The 16,508-nt window shown below is 45.9% G+C and overlaps 1 protein-coding gene across 1 annotated transcript in view; it reads right to left on the bottom strand.

Annotated features, from left to right (window-relative positions):
* PTPN13 (protein tyrosine phosphatase non-receptor type 13) overlaps window positions 1-16,508 on the bottom strand; it is a 187,154-nt gene that overhangs the window by 46,738 nt on the left and 123,908 nt on the right. Inside the window, 9 exon segments of the mRNA XM_048509456.1 lie at window positions 99-117; window positions 1,279-1,367; window positions 2,460-2,549; window positions 3,917-4,014; window positions 5,086-5,509; window positions 6,474-6,636; window positions 9,214-9,396; window positions 11,015-11,167; window positions 11,738-11,876. Coding sequence (XP_048365413.1) covers window positions 99-117; window positions 1,279-1,367; window positions 2,460-2,549; window positions 3,917-4,014; window positions 5,086-5,509; window positions 6,474-6,636; window positions 9,214-9,396; window positions 11,015-11,167; window positions 11,738-11,876 — 1,358 coding nt within the window.

Below are 16,508 nucleotides of genomic sequence, written 5' to 3' on the forward strand. Positions count from 1 at the left end.
TAGTTTGGATTTATACCCCACCTTTCTCTCCTGTAAGGAGACTCAAGGTGGCTTACAAGCTCCTTTGCCTTCCTCTCCCCACAACCTTGTGCCTCCACATAGTGACACTGAGCCTTCCTTGCAATTCACTCAGCCATGTACTAACCAGGACCAACCTTGTTTAGATTACGAGATCTGCTGAGATCAGGCCAGACTGGGCCATTCATGTCAAGGCTGGGATCTACTGTACTGGTTTCATTGTGTATCTCTGTATCTTATGAACCCTCTGCATCTTCCTATCACTTCTCATCAGGCTGCTGATGGTCTGACCCTCCTCCTGTGTGAGAACCAATTGTGAGTTGCAACTCACTGGCTGAAAACCAGAGCTGTGGGGGCAATTATTATGCCTTCTGTGAAACTGCCTTGACCACGGTCAAAATGGCTAATGGCCAACCCCCAACCATCAGCTACCCAAGTTCAAAAGAACACTGACAACTTGAGATCCAATCGGATGTTCAACATAAAGGCTGCAATCAGTAGCTCAATTCCATGGATGTGTATTTCTCTACAATGAATGTGACCGTTGTTAGGGACAAGGGCAGGCTAGTGAGAACAAGGAAGACTCCTGTTCAGAAGGGACCCTATTTATTCTTGCACTGAAGGAAGCAGCAGAGCCCAGCAGCCCCCTTGGGAACGCTGCTTTGCATTTCCTGTAACATTATGCCCATGACAAAGGCACTGGAGCTTTAGTTTTTTCAAGATGAACTGCTGAGCTTTTAAAAATAAAAGAACTTTTTTAAAAAGGCAGTCACCAATTTTAGATTACAACAATACCACTTCCTTACATTAAACTATTTGCTTGTGTTGTGAATGACAGGTATGTTTATAGTGTTTTGTTTCCTAAGTACACAACCCTACTGTTTCTCAGAGAAATCACTACCAACAAAATTTTTGTCAGCCTCAATGGACAGGGAGGCATTGAATTATTAACTTGAAAACAAAATTCAGAATTTCTTTTTCCTGTTACAACATAGTGCGAATAGTGGGGTGCTAGTACCTGGTTTCGAATTGGGTATGACCGTGTTCTAGCAGATCAGCATGCTCCTCCCTGACGTTTAGCTAGCTGCCTCTGTAAGCTGGCTTATCTTCAGAGGATCCTCTGAAGATGCCAACCAGATACGAAGCAGCTATCAGGAAAGAAGAATGCTAAATTTGCATAACCGCTACTCCCGAAGCTACAACACCAATGATCCCGACAATACATAAGACGCTGAATCTTTCTGGTTTCTATGGCGTTACCAGGAATCATTTGTTCCCAGGTGTTATTGAACAAATAAAAATTCCAAGATCTAATTTTCCAGTCTTCTCTCCACCGGTGATCTGGAAACCTATCGAAAACAGCTGTTTAGTAACTTTAAAGAGTCGTGGAAATGTTCTTTAAGCTGATTTTCAAAGGTGAAGTTTTCACTGTACCATGCCAAAATTTAAAGATCGCTTTTTGAAATTTTGGCTAAGACCAAGTGATTTTCAAAGGCTGACAGCATGGCAAACTGTGGCTTATAAATCATGGCTTGATCAAGTCTCAGTTAATGATGAATCTCAGTGCTGACAGTCCAACAAACCCAAGTTGGGTACCAAGCTAAGATTTTAAGAGTTGTAGCTAATTCATCAACCACAGTCATAACTGTGTTTTGCTGTGGCATCTGAATTCACAAACCACAATTAGTGGATGATTACCATAACTAACGTCCAACAGGCCACAAACACATGGGAAGTATGTCCCCCCTGATAGGAGGAAGGAGAGGAAGTAAGAAGAGGATAAACTGGATTTATGCACAAACCAGGATTTATCAGTTATGGTGCTTTCCACACAGGGACAGGTATGTGTAGTTTCCCCATTGTTGCTAAGGCTTCTAATATAGTGCTGTTTATTCTACAGAACAAAGGCATGTTCTTGGTAGACTCCACTCATCAGACTGAGTGCAGAGGCGTGGCTGGGCCAAACTGGCCCGGTGCGCATTTTATATTTTCCACCACCACCACCCCGCGGTGCCCCCCTTCCCACACTTACCTTAGTTCCTTTCCTTTTTGAGAACTTTTTCAGGTTGCAAAAGGCCTGTTCTCAGTAAAAACGGCCTGATGGGAACTATACTTCCCAGGAGGCCTTGTGAGCCCCAAGGTCTCCTGGGAACTGTAGCTCCTCAGGGCATTTTTATTGCAAACAGGCCTTTTGCAGCCTGAAAAAGTTCTCAAAAAGGAAAGGAACTAAGGTAAGTGTGGGAAGGGGGGACGCTGCGGGAGGGGGGGCACCACGGAGGGGGGAGGGGGAAAGGGGAAAGGGCCTGGAGGTGATTTTTTGTGCCCCAGACTTGTGCCTGGTGCACAGTGCACCCCCCTTCCCCTTGTAGCTTCGCCACTGACTGTTTCATCTCTGTTTTGTTTGTATTTATTTAGGACTTCTAAAAATAACACAAACTTACCTAAACCGTACTGTTCACTCTTTTTCAACTTTACCAAGTTGATCTCCCTCTCAGGCAATGAAATCACATTCTGTTTCGTTTGTACATCTGCTGAGGAGAAAAAAATTGACTCAGATGGGGAGAATTTCTTTTGCACATGCTACAACACGACTCAGAGGCTTTCAAGTCAACTTTTGTTTAGATTCACGATGTAATTAAAAAGAACATTTTCTGTGACTCAAAAGGGCATTAGCGGCAGGCCTAATCACTATTTAGACGTTCTAGCCATTTACTGAGATTGAACACTCTTCTTTTTCCTATGTAAGATAACCACTGCTAGATGCACAACCAGAGAAGGGTTTAAAGCCAATCTGAGAAAAGCACAGGGGGTACTGAATCACATCTATTCTGAAACCGTGCATTGATTTATCAGCCTGAAGTCTAAACAGCGATGCGATTCTTGAAAAAAACGGGTTGTGGGGGAAAATGCAGAGTGGACTTATTTTAGGAGTGGGATCCGTGTGAAGTTCCTCCCTCCCCAACCTGGGTTTTATCCCGCCCTTAGCCCATGTTTATTGGCCTGTGCAGAAAAGGGCTGCGTGAATGCATGATTGTTTACGGGCCCACCCCTTTTCAGACATTTCATGAAGACTATAAGAATGCATGTAGGAAAGGAAGGAAGTGGAGCTGGGGTGGCAAACTTAAAATAAATCCACAGTGAAGCGAGATCTGAACAGAGTACTCACCAACTTACAGTTCATGCCTTTAACTTCTATACTGCAGGAACTGTTGTGGCAGTTATCTAACAGCCTAGGACAGTGGTGGCGAACCTATGGCACGGGTGCCAGAGGTGGCACTCAGAGCCCTCTCTGTGGGCACGTGTGCACAGAGTTCATCATGAGGGAGGGATGGAAAATCACCCCCCCACACACACACATCTAGGCTGGCCTGGGCTGCAGGGCACGACATGCAGGTAACCCTGTTAAACTACACTGTGCTGTTAAACCCCACTGATTTTCATGGGAAGAACTAAAGCGCAATCCTTTACCTGGGAGTAAGCTCGGCTGCTGGCAATGGGGCTTGCTTCTAAACTCTCCTAGGGTCGTGTTTCACCCATTCGAAGCATTGCACAGTTGCTTCAAAGCAAAGCCACCGACTACCACCAAGCTTACTCCCAAGTAATGCGCGCCTTGGAGTCAACCGTTTTTTTCTAAACTTAAACCTCAGTATTCGGGTTAAATTGCCATGTTGGCACTTTGCGATAAATAAGTGGGTTTCGGGTTGCAGTTTGGGCACTCGGCCTCGAAAAGGTTCGCCATGACTGGCCTAGGAGCAGGCTCAAATTCTTTTTACGAAGGCACCCCAAAAGTGCATGTTGTAAAAGCTAATCGCTAATGGTCAGTTGAAAATTCAGGTAGTATTTAGTTTAACTAGGATTTTTTTTTTTAAAAAAAGAAACTGAATCAAACAATGCTGACCTATACCATAGGCTTGGCATGTATCTTCAGCGGAGGATGAGTCAGATTCATTTTTCTTTCTTTCTAGGCTGGCATTTAAACCTGGATGAGACTGTAAACTAAAGAGTGATTGGAGGAAGGATGGAGGGAAAAAAGTGGAGCAGAGAGAGAAAACAGAAGGGGACAAAAGAAAAAAAAAGGATAAACAATGATACAAATGAATACGATGCGTGAATGAAAGCTGGTATGAAAAGGTATGCTGCGCTACACTAGAAATACACCAGTGGAAATGCACGTAATGTGGAGAGGTTCATTCTGTCCACACACAAGCAGAGCACAGGGGAATAAAATGTGAAATAGCTGGTCATAAAGAGATTTTAGTAGGATGGGATGAAAATGAATACTGCAGTTCTACAGAATTACAGCACTTGCTTATACAGAATGGCCCCAGGGGAAATGACTACTGGAACAGTTAGGAGCGTGTGCGCATAAAACGCTCCAGAACCTCTTGCTCTTTGCTAACAAAAAAACCTCGAATGGAATTCTGCTTGCTTTTGGATCAACGATGCCAGCAGTTTCACACTGTCTAACTGCCCGATATCTACTGCAGCACATCAAAAAGCATTTGGAACGTAGAACATGCACACAAAGCTTGAATTGAACTAGGAAACTTACACTTTCAGTGTAATGCTACTCTAAAATGGTATATGCATACATATATATGCCATAACCTTAGTCTGCTATTAATACAAAGATAGGTGCTCGCTATAGCTCCCAGTCTGCCTGCCTGCTGGGATTCCTGTGCTTTTGACCTGGGGCTGTTCGCCCACGCCTGCCTAGCTGACACCTGCCTGCAGCATACACTGGGCATTTCCCCACTCACCATGATCCCCCCTATGCCGCGCGCTGCTCTCAGTGCGCGGCATCCCTGGCACACGCCCGGGCGTCCCCACGACCCCATGCTCTGCGCGGGGTCATCAAAAGGCGCCCTTTGCAAGAGCGCCAGGGATGCCGCGTGCTGAGGGGGAAGTGCCGGGGACCCCGCGCTACTCTCCTCAAGTAGCGCGGGGCTTAAGGTAAGTGGGGAAAGGCCCACTCATTCTCCACAGGGATGTGCTTTTGCGTGGTGTACTCAGGGGCATTGCAACATGGGAACGAGGCTCTAGTCAGGCCATAAGAAAGATTCTTACTTATTCAGCTTTGCTGCTCCAGACACTGATTCGGCATCAGATTTTGGCACTGGTTGGAAGATTTTCCCCATTAATTCTTCCATCCTTCGTGAAGAAGAGTCTACGGCACCGATGACATTTTTCCGAAAAGGGCTGACGGAGATCTGACTCTGGCTCAGGTCGTGAAAGGATTTGCTCATGATCTTGGGCCTTTCTTCCCATGACGGCTTCTCGTTCTTGTCTCTTGAGGAACCCGGATGCGGCTGGAAGAGGGACAGCTCGGAGCAGGACAGTCTTTTCAGGATCTCCGCTTGGACTGACAACGGCCGGACTGCCAGGCGGTTCAGGGTGCTGCTGGCTAGGCTGCCTGTGCTGATGGCCCGGCCCATGTTAAATCCTTTCACAGACTCCGTGTGCAGGTTGAGGCTCCTAAATGATGCTCTTTCTGCAAGCGAAAAAAAAAGGTTTATTTAAATTATAAAGCGAAGTAGTGAAGAGTTTGGATTTATACCTCGCTTTTCTCAACTGTAAGGAGTCTCAGATCTTTGGAATTCTAATACAGAACTGAAGGAGAGGAGTTTGGATTAATGCTTTATATGCTCTTAACACCTTGTTTAAGGTAACTGCCAAGTTGTTGGGAACTAGTGGGAAGGGAGTTGTTTATTTTTGCTATGTTGTAAATGTTAGAATTTATTGTTTCAGGGCTTGCTATGTATGTAGTTGATGGGAGTTCTTTTGGGGACCTTCATCATCTTGGATCCCATTCACCAAGCCTCTGAAGTCTTCATAAGCCAACCACCAGCAGGAAGAATTGGACTTGGCATTATCAGTCGATTGTAAATATAAGAACTTGAAATGCAACCTAAAAGGACTGTAAATTGTTAATGTTAAATGTTAATATTAAAAGTGTTATTTGTTAAGGAAGTAAACCATTTTGTTTTAAATTTAGTTCTTTGCAACTCCTTCCAAGTTCTGCCCCACAGAACCCACAGTTAGAGGTTACAATAGCACCCATGCAATGTGGAGCCATGCAGTTCCCAGCACCAGTGTAAGTTGCCCCCATGGCAGCATAGGTGCCGCCCGGCAGCATGAATTGGCAATGAGGCCAGCATCATGCCAGCGGAGTTTGGATTAATAAACTGCTTTTCTAAACTGTAATGAGTCTCAAAGTGGCTTGCAAATGCCTTCCTCTCCCCTTCCCTCCCCTCCCCACAACAGACACCTTGTGATTCCCCATTCTGATGCATGAAGCCTGCTGGGTTACCTGGGGCCAGTCACAGTCCTCTCAGAACTCTTTTGACCCCACCTACTTGAGAATTCCAAAGATGCCCACAAGCCCAGAAAGTGTGGGCGTCCCTGCCATAGGGCAACAAAGGATGCAGAAGCTGTGACTGTCCACCAGTACTTACCAATCTCCTGAGTGTCCTGGTTACTTTGCCTGGCTCTCATCTGCAGCTGGAATTTATGCTGCGAAGAGCACAGCTGCAGCAAGTATTGACAAGTCTTGCTTGTGTCTGTTTGGAATGCATGTTTTATACCATCGGATGTGTTCTGCAGAGTGACTTTCCTCTTCTGTAATGTGAAATGCACATAAAGAATTTTAGCAAAAAAGAACAGACCTGCTTTCCTGCTTTGAAAACACTCTAATCAATATTCTTAATACGGGGAAACCAAAACAAAACAATGGGTTAGATGGACTTTTTAGCTGTATAGATTGCATTGATGCTCCTAAAATTAAGGCTCAGAAAATGAAACCAGAGCTTGTCAAGTGGCGAGTTATTTTAAACCAAAAGATGACCATTTCCATTCAGCACACAAATTCAGCAAGAGTTTAACACCAATGGATGGTGGAACGTGCCCTCAAGTTATGGTGACTCCTATAGGGTCTTCAAGACAAGAGACAGAAGTGGTTTACCATTGCCTGCCTCTGCATAGCAACCATGAACTTCTTTGGTGGTCCCCCACCAGTACACTAACCAGGGGTGACCCTGCTGACTTTCTGAGATCTAAGAAGACTGGGCTAGCCTGGGCCATGCAGGTCAGGGCTTAGTAAAAATAGCTCGATTCAAAGGTTTGTGTCCCTCTATTCTGCTGCATTCCTCATTCTGCTTTTATAATATTCACAACAGCTTTCCGAGGGCATGCACCCAGGGCATTTATAGATCCACAAATGACAAATGTGGAAATGCATCTGAAAATTAGCACCACAAGAAGACCTGAGGCATAATTTTGCACGGCAAATAGATACAGGATGTGGAATGGAAGGAGACGAGAAGAAAATTATCCAAAGTTATACACTTTCTTAGTCTCGTTGACGGCAGTTAAAGATTTAAGCACATGATTAAATGGTTATTACTGAGACAGCCAATGTACAGCATGACGTTGCTGTGCCATTTTGACATACAAGTTGGGGGCTTTTTCTATAGTCTTACAATATAGAAAAAACTCTTACAAAGTCTTACAATGTAGAAAAGTAGTAAGTCAGGGAGAAGGCCAGGACAGATCCCTGACATGCTAGTCTTCCCTAGGCAAGGAGATTGTGACATGGCCAGTGGATTGGTGTGAATCAGTCATGCAAACCCCCACCTGCCTTTTGAGGTGCAGTGGACCTAACAGAATTGGCCCAGATCTCTTTTCTGGAGGTACAGATCTCTTTATGGTAGATGAAAATTCCCCCCACATTCAGAAACGAAGTTTCTGCTGGCAATTTTGTGATTTCCTCTCTTGGGGGGACATAGATGAAAATTCCCCCCACATTCAGAAACGAAGTTTCTGCTGGCAATTTTGTGATTTCCTCTCTTGGGGGGACATTCCCAGATGTGTCCCCGTGCAGGCCCTTCACTCTGGCTTAAGAGACCTTTGTGAGCTCCAGTGGCCCCAGAAAGGGTGGGAGTAGTGAAAAGTTACTCAGTTCTCAAACCCTGCTTGGCAGGTTCTCTGTACCAGAGAACCTCCCCCCCCCCACCCACCCCGCAACCTATTTCCTCCTTGACCTTGGCTCTGGTCCTTATTTAAAGGGAAGTTGTCCCACCCTCTTTACTCCTTTACCAATGGACCTACTCCTCCTATAATCCTCTCTCCAAAGGCACAACTTCCATCCCACTCATCCAGTCCCTTGCCCTGCCCTACCTGGTTGTCTGCCCTCAATCCCAGGATTCCTGGCTTCTATCTTCCTTTCCAGAACATTCCCCTGATGCTCCATGGAGTTCCTCACGAGGTGCACCTGCCTCCTTGATGGTTTTTACTGCAGGCTACTGGCAGTGTTCTGGCACTTCCTTTCTGTCAGCCTTGGATGAAATGCCTCACCCTTTCCACTGCTGCTGCAAAAGACAGTACCCCAGGGTGTGGGGCTGCCAAGGATTTGCCTGCCAAAGGGTCACGCACCACCTGCCAGGGTGTTGAGGAGCAGATGCTCAGGAGCAGCAGCAGCCGAAGGCCATTGCTTTCACCTCCTGCATGTGAGCTCCCAAAGGCACCTGGTGGGCCACTGCGAGTAGCAGAGTGCTGGACTAGATGGACTCTGGTCTGATCCAGCAGGCTAGTTCTTATGTTCTTATGTTCTTATGTACACTGGGTTGGTGTTGTTTGGGGCATGATGAAGGCACCCTAAGGGGAACAAGGACTCTTGAGTGCCACTCCCAGAGAACTTCAGGAGGCCTGTGCTTTGGGCTTCCCTGGACAACCTCGCTGTCCACTTCTAGTTCTCTTGTATTGCCTAACTACCGTGTTTCTCTGAAAATAAGACAGTGTCTTGTATTAATTTTTGCTCCCAAAGATGCGCTATGTCTTATTTTCAGGGGATGTCTTATTTTTCCGCTCCACGGCTGCATGCTCTGGTGTTCTGTTCGACGGGCATGCTTCCAAACAAAAACTTTGCTACGTCTTACTTTCGGGGGATGTTTTATATTTAGCAATTCAGCAAAACCTCTACTACGTCTTATTCTCAGGGAATGTCTTATTTTCGGAGAAACTGGACTTTCTTTACTAAAGAATTTGCTACATGCACTGGACCACCTCTCCTGTCCTGTCCTTTGCTTCTGCAACAGCACAATTCAAAGCACACAAGTTCCTCAATTTAGAGGACGTGGATGCCAAGTGTGGAAAACACCTGTGCAACCTTTGTCTCTATGGGAAACGTTACCAACATACACTAAACGATATCTTCTTTGTTTCTCTCCATGGGAAACGAAGGACAGGGGTACGGACGCCGTTGTGAACTTCAAAAATAAGAACTCCTTTCGGGCAAACGCCCAGCAGAATTCCAGTCCGAGATTTCTTCTCTGGCAATACGCGGTGAAAGTGAACACCATATTCCGGTAGCCTCTGGCAAATCTAGAGAGAGCGAGAGAGAGAGAGAGAGAGAGATGCATTTGTGAGAAATAGTAAAAACCCAATAAGCACAAAATCTTAAATGACCATGTAAGCATTTATAAAAAGACAAATAATGGACTAAATTTGGATTTATCCCCTATTCACAGACTACCTTTGAGCAGTCTACACCCCCTCCTCCCCACTTCTTTTGAAGGGGGGGGGGATGTAGCAACCTTTGTTCCCTATTCATAGTGGCCTTTGTTCCCTATTTGAGCCATTTAACCTCATACAGTCATGATAATTTTGTTGCTCCAACCCTGCTTCACAAGAGAGCATGCTACCAGTGGCGTAGTGCCCAGGGGATGGGATGGGGGTGTGTGTCTTGCATTGGGCGTATGCCAGTGTGGGGGCGTGACATAGTGGGGGCGGGTGGGGGCATGGTAGGGGCACAGTGCACACACATGCCCCGGGCACAGTTCCCCCTCGCTATGGCTCTGCATGCTACCCTTTATACATTCAGTCCCTATCTTGTATGAACAGGGCAATTAACAAGTTTTTCAGCTTCCACATATGCAAGCACACATGCTTTAAAAAAGTCTGTCTTCCCAATGGTGTGTACCCAAAGCTGGAAAATAAATAACATGCTTATCAAAATAGAGGCCATGCATATCAAGAGGCCTGATCATAGCACAGTCTCCTTTGTGATCTGCTTCAATCACTAAATAAACAAGTGAACAGATCTATTGCAAGGTGTGTGTACCTTCTATTTCTTTATTGCTGTTCTAGTCAATTAACAATGCAATCCTAAATAAATCCCATTGACTCACTTCCTAGCAAGTGTGCTTAGAATTCTATGTGCTCCAGTCTAAGCATAGCCAAGAAGGACAACGTTATGTGGAGTTGCAACCAGCTCACGGCAACCCCATCCACAGGGTATTCCAGGCAAAAGTCAAGCAGAGGGGCTTTGTCATCTACCTTCCTCTGCATAGCAATCCCAGCCTGCCTTGGTGGTTTCCTATCCAAGTACTGACCATGGCCAATCCTGCCTGCTTACCTCTCTGATGCTCTTGGGCCACTGGGACTGCTAGATATAGCCAAAGGCATGTGACTAAATAGTGGGCAGTGATACTTCACTAGAAATAAACTAGGAAACTAAAGGTGAATGTGTTTATTAAGAGTCACTTCAGACAGGTGATTAACCCTCTCCCCCTTTCTCTTAGCATACTGTATATCTTCTACAGCATAGGTGTCAAACTCGCAGCCCTCCAGATGTTATAGACTACAGTTCCCATCACCCCGCCACCATGATGCCAGATGTCCATAACATCTGGAGGGCCGCAAGTTTGACACTTGTGTTCTACAGTGTCTGAAAGGGAGAACTGCATCTGCTTGAAGATTCAACCAATCATGGCCTCTGGCAATCATGGCCTCTGGCATATAGGAAGCGTGTTTCCTATATGTTGCCATGCACATGTCCTCACTGTTAAAAAGTTGTGGTCAGTGTGAAGTCAAAGTGGGGGAATCCAGGTTTCCACAACGAACTCTTTCCAGTTGACCTGGGATTCTTTGCAGGCACTCACTTAGATGGGATGTGATTGGGGAAGATGCACGAATACCGTACAAAACCCTCCATACCGACCTTCAGAAACTCCAACTCGGCTTCTTTTTCAGAACCTCCAGTGTAAGTGCTGTGCAGCTTTGGCAGTTCTTCTTTGATGTGAGAAAGGTCCAGGTTTTCCATCACTCTAGGTGGTAAATAATGCTCCAATCTGAAATAAGACAGGCCGTGCACCTGCAAGGAGAAGCATCAAGCTGAAATAAACGATGTGGACACGATCTATCTCAGTGCAAAGGCAATGCTCATGCGCAAAGAGACTGGTGTGTTGCCCTGCCCAAGTCTATGACTGCACCACTGTGCCTGGACCAAAGAAATGAAGTCAATCAAACGATTAAAGATTCCTGTGAGCCCAAAAGAAACATCCACAAATGAGGCTGCCTGTTGCATCTCTGAACGCTTGAATGTTCGGGTTGTGTTTCTTCACAATTTGTTGGGCATGGGAAATCTGGACACATCTCCAGGCTGCACTAGAAGGGATCAGATTATTCAGTTTCAAAAGAAATGCTGTAGAATCATTTGTCTTCAAAGGAGGATGCCCCTGTGTGTCTGCATGAGTCACTGCTTTGGGGCGAACTCTTTTATTGTCAGATCTTAACACAAATTGTGACTCCAACCAACTCCACAGGAAGTCATACTGGTGTTCTGTCTGCTCTGCTTTAAAACAGCAGACCTGCAGAGCACCCAGAAAGAGTGACTTCGAAAAACAGAACCGGATATCACCCACAGATGAAGAGACACCCTCACCTCAGCTTGGTAATCTCCATATTCTGCCTGGAGAGCCAAGGATGCTAGCAATAAGGCTGTTTCATCGTCACAGTGCATCTTCTCTTCTAAGAGATCTTTCCTTAACTGCAGGTAATACTGATGACATGTCAGAGTATGCCTGCAAAAAGAACAAAGCGCAATACTGAATATTCGGCAAGGAGATAGCAATTATACACGGATTTAGCAAGACGATGGTTCTCTTTTCGCTAAAACTAGCTTCTTGGGCCGATTAATAATACTTGGAACTTACACAGCACTTGTGGCGTTATATGCAGCGCTATGGGAGTTCCACCAAGACGTTACCTCTTTTGTGCCATCTGCGAAACCTCGCACGACAATTTCACTAATCTTGGCAGCTTAGTGAAAAGTTGTGCAATACGGACTTTCTAAAAGAGCACACGGCAAGCATGGACTCTGCGCATTGGCTGCAACGTCACCAATGACATTATGCCCCCATCTCTTCCAGTGTGGACAAGACGGAACCGATTCAAGTAAGTAGGAAACAACATTTCAAAGGGAGGCGTGCGGACAAAAATCATGGAAAACGATTGGATTGGCAATGCCTAAAATATGAGGTAAGTGATGCATGTGGAAAGGGCCAGAGACCTAATATGAGTGGTCAGGCTGTACCCACTGCTAGACAGCAGAAAGCTACCAAGGAAGGGAGAATGCTTCAGAGTCCATTTTTCTTGCTTGCAGTGCTGGTTTTCTGATTTCAGGGAGATTTTTGACAAGAGTGGAGCGCCCCAAAACGTACTCCTTGACTAAGGTCTGAAATAGTGCAGCCCATTTTAACACTCCGTTCCCACCACATTCCCTTGAATGTAGCAAATGAGGCTTAATAATGTATATAATGCTAACAAACGTTCACAGTGTATCCAATATGTTCAGGGCTGTTCAACAGTGGAATTCACTGCCTCGGAGAGTGGTGGAGTCTCCTTCTTTGGAGGATTTTAAACAGAGGCTGGACCAGAGGTGTATCTGCCAGAGGGATATGGGGGGGGGCGCAACTGACCCCAGGCACCACCCATTAGATCATGTGGGGGGCACTTGGCGGGCCGCAGCTGGATGAACATATGTTGGGAGTGCTTTGGTTGTGTGTTCCAGGATGGAAGGGGGTTGGACTTGATAGCCCTTGTGGTCTCTTCCAACTGTATGCCTGTTTTTGCATGGGCGGAATACAGCGACCCAGGGACACTAAAAACAGCGTCCCTGGGGAGCGGTTCATACAGCCGCCACTGCTGCATCGCAGCAGCTGCGGCCTCCCGATATCCAACCCCGAGTCAGGCGTGAAGCTAAAGCTGTTTTCCCAAACCATAAATCGCCCCTGAGCGAGTTTTATTTCGAAACAGCAGCTTCCAACTCCACTGCCGTATGAGATGGCGGTGAGTGGCTGGAAGGCTTATTCCCCTTTCACAAACGCCTTACCATCCCTCCGTTATTCTCCGTTGCGTTGTAGGTTAGGGGGACCGGCTTCCTGTCCCACTCCAGAGCTGCTGCGCAGGGCAGGGCGGGCGAATCTGAAAGCCCTAAACCGTGGCCGATCCGGAAGGTCGGAGGGACGGTAAGGCATTTGGGCTACAGCACAGCCTCTGAGAAGGCTGCGCCGTCTTCGCTGCCCCTACTGGGACCGTTCATGCGAACGGTCCCGGGTGTGTGTGTGTCAGCATCATATACACCAACGCACCCCCCGAGCGTGGCCGTGCAGAAACGGCCTATGATTCTATTAAATAAATCCTTAACCCTTTATGGTAAAGGGGAATTGAGCTGGCACTCCATGACATTCTCGTAGACATGAAGCTACGGCAACTTCCACTACCATTTCCCTTCTAGACAGGGAGATACCACAGAGTATGAGTGGCTTGTGAGGAAAAATATGCACTTAAAGGCTGTATCTGTATAGCTGTTTTGCCCTGCTATAGCTTCCGAACAGGAGTGGTCTTTCCCCCCTGCATCCACACAGCATCCTTGTACGTGTGGGTAACCTTGCAGCTTCCTCCACCCAGGTTCACTGCATTTTTTCCTGCTTTCAGATTTTTTGTCAAAGTCTACAGCTGAAGTGTTTTTGCACCAAGGTGAACTGGAAAATGCAGATTTTTTTTCAGTTCATACCCACAACTAGACATAAGAACAGTTTTTTCCCGAATGCCATCACTCTGTTAAACAAATAGATTTCTCTCAGATGAAATTGTCAACCATTTATTATATATTTATTATACACTGACTGCACTACTTTTCGCCTTCATCATCATTCCCTTATTACCCATCTCCTCCTCCCAATGGCGACTGTGGCGACTATAACCTGCAATGCTGACATTTCATTTATTTTATGATTTTACATTTTATATGTTTTATTACTATTGATTTGTTTCCCTGATTGGCCATTGTGACCTATATGACAATCATTAAGTTGTATATTTTATGATTCTTGCAGGGGCGCATCGAAGCAGAACTGAAGCTCGGGACAAAACTCTGAAGGTTTGAGCTACTCTCCCGCTCGCATGTGGGCTGCCAACACCAACAATCACCCCCCCCCACCCACATGACTAAACAATGATTTTTTTTGTACCGAAGCTCAAAACACCTCCTCCCTCCTTCACAAGTATTGCCACGGCTCTCCCACCAACTCTTTTTCCTATAATTTCCTGACCCACGAAAGCAACCCTATGAAATTTGCAGGTTGTTAACCTGAGAAACAACTCCAAGCCAGTTGCAGAGTGGGTATTAAGCATGTGTAAATCTCTCACAAATCACCCCAGCAAAAAAACATTTACCAACGACAAATGCTCAGTACCAAATCTCTCACAAAGAAATACACTCCAGTTGAATCATTCCACAAACAGCATCACTTTCAATGGTGAATTTAAGAACAGAAGCTAGGGGCTCAGATTCTTCTTTTCAACTCCACCTTAAAGGGAGAATCAAAGGGGTCCCCGGTTAAGAGCTCACAGTTGAAGAAGTGATGCTCGTTTGGGGTTGATTCTCACCTCCTGAAACAGCATCACTTTTGGAGAGTTGGAGATTCCAGATGAAACAAATAGCAGATCTAGCTTGAATCTGGGCAAATTTAGGCACTTTCGGACAAAAAATTGTCCGATTATGTCCTGCCTTCCAAATATGAACAAATGCTAATGCAAGGATTATTTGGAGTTTTGGGGGGTATTTTGAATTAGTTTTTGGCCTGCACCGGGAGACACATTTTGAAGCTAACAGCACCATGATTTCAGGGCATCATCCAGAGACTGCTCTGATGATTACCACCTAGAGTTTAAGCGAAGCTTGTTTCCAGGGGCAGCAAAGTTATGGACACCAAATGGAATGCCCCCCATCCGCATTGTTTCTGTAATGGGCCAACTCCAGGATAGGGGCTACCCATTTGAGGGACTATAACTTTGGTCCCCCTGAACATGACTTCACCAAACTTGGGTAGCATAAGACTTGTTAATAGAATGCTGGACATAAATTTACCTCATGCCCAAGTGCTTCCACCAGCCACCTTCCAGGCACTTGAAACTGCCTCCAAGATTCTTTGAAGTTGCAGTTACTGCTCCACGTAGCTAATGAGCAATTGAGCAATGGGCTGCACATTTTTAAATATAGGAAGTTTCAGACTTTCAAAGTGGCTCCAGGGAGGGTTCCTGGTAATAGCACATCCAAGCTTTTTGAGGAGCTTTGCTTTCCGGAGGGGGGGGGCGGAGCTAGAGATAGTTCTGGGAAGGGAGAACTCCAGAAGGCCTACAGGCTTTCTCACGCAGGAGCCGGGAAACAAAGGGTCATTTCCTTTAGGGGCCCATAAAATTGAACCCCCCAGAAGCTACAAAGGTCTCCCAAACCTGGATGCTATTACCAGGGAGGTCTCCTGGAGCCATCCCTGAAAGTCTGGTGCCCTCTATCTTCCAAAATGTAGCAGCCTGCCCTACACACATCAGAAATTCCCCATTGGCTACAATGGAGCAGAAGTCACTGGCAAAACAAAGAATCTTTAAGCACATTCTTTGGGGTGCCCTGGAAGGAAGTGTATTTTAAAGGCTAAAGTGTTGAGATTACAGGCCTTCAGGGTATCATCCTGTTAACTATTCCATGAGTGCCACCCAAGCTTGGTGAAGTTATGTTCAGGGGCATCTCAATGTTATGAGGCCCCCCAAATTGGGTAGCCCCCCATCTCAGGAGGTTAGCTCTCATTGAAAACAGCTTGTTGGGGTCACCCCCTTTGGGGGGGTCCATATAACTTTTGTTGCCCCTAAACCAAAACATCACGTCAAATTCGGATGAGCTAATCATCAGGACAGTTCCCCTGGGATGGTACCCCTGAAATTTTGGTGTTATGCTAGTTCTAAATGCGCCTCTGCCAAGGCCAGGAACGTTGAAAACACTTCTTTAAAACTTAAAAAAAAAAGGCCCACAAATTCATTCTTTCTGAAATGCTGGCGCCTCTTATGTGACCAAGAGAAGTAAAATGAGGCGCTCGAGGGGACAGAGGGGGTACCCCCCCTGTCCTCATGAGGCAGGAGACTGCCACTGGATTCTTGACAAATGTATTTTCTTTTATGTACACTGAGAGCATATGCACCGGAGACAAATTCCTTGTGTGTCCAATCACACTTGGCCAATAAAGATTCTATTCTATTCTATTCTATTCTATTCTATTCTATTCTATTCTATTCTATTCTATTCTATTCTATATTGGTGCCATTTATCTTGCCCCAGTCTCCTGTGACCCCCATTCCAACACCCCACCTGCCATCAGAGG

The sequence above is a fragment of the Sphaerodactylus townsendi genome, linkage group LG10, assembly GCF_021028975.2.
Source record: "Sphaerodactylus townsendi isolate TG3544 linkage group LG10, MPM_Stown_v2.3, whole genome shotgun sequence".
NCBI lineage: Eukaryota > Metazoa > Chordata > Lepidosauria > Squamata > Sphaerodactylidae > Sphaerodactylus > Sphaerodactylus townsendi.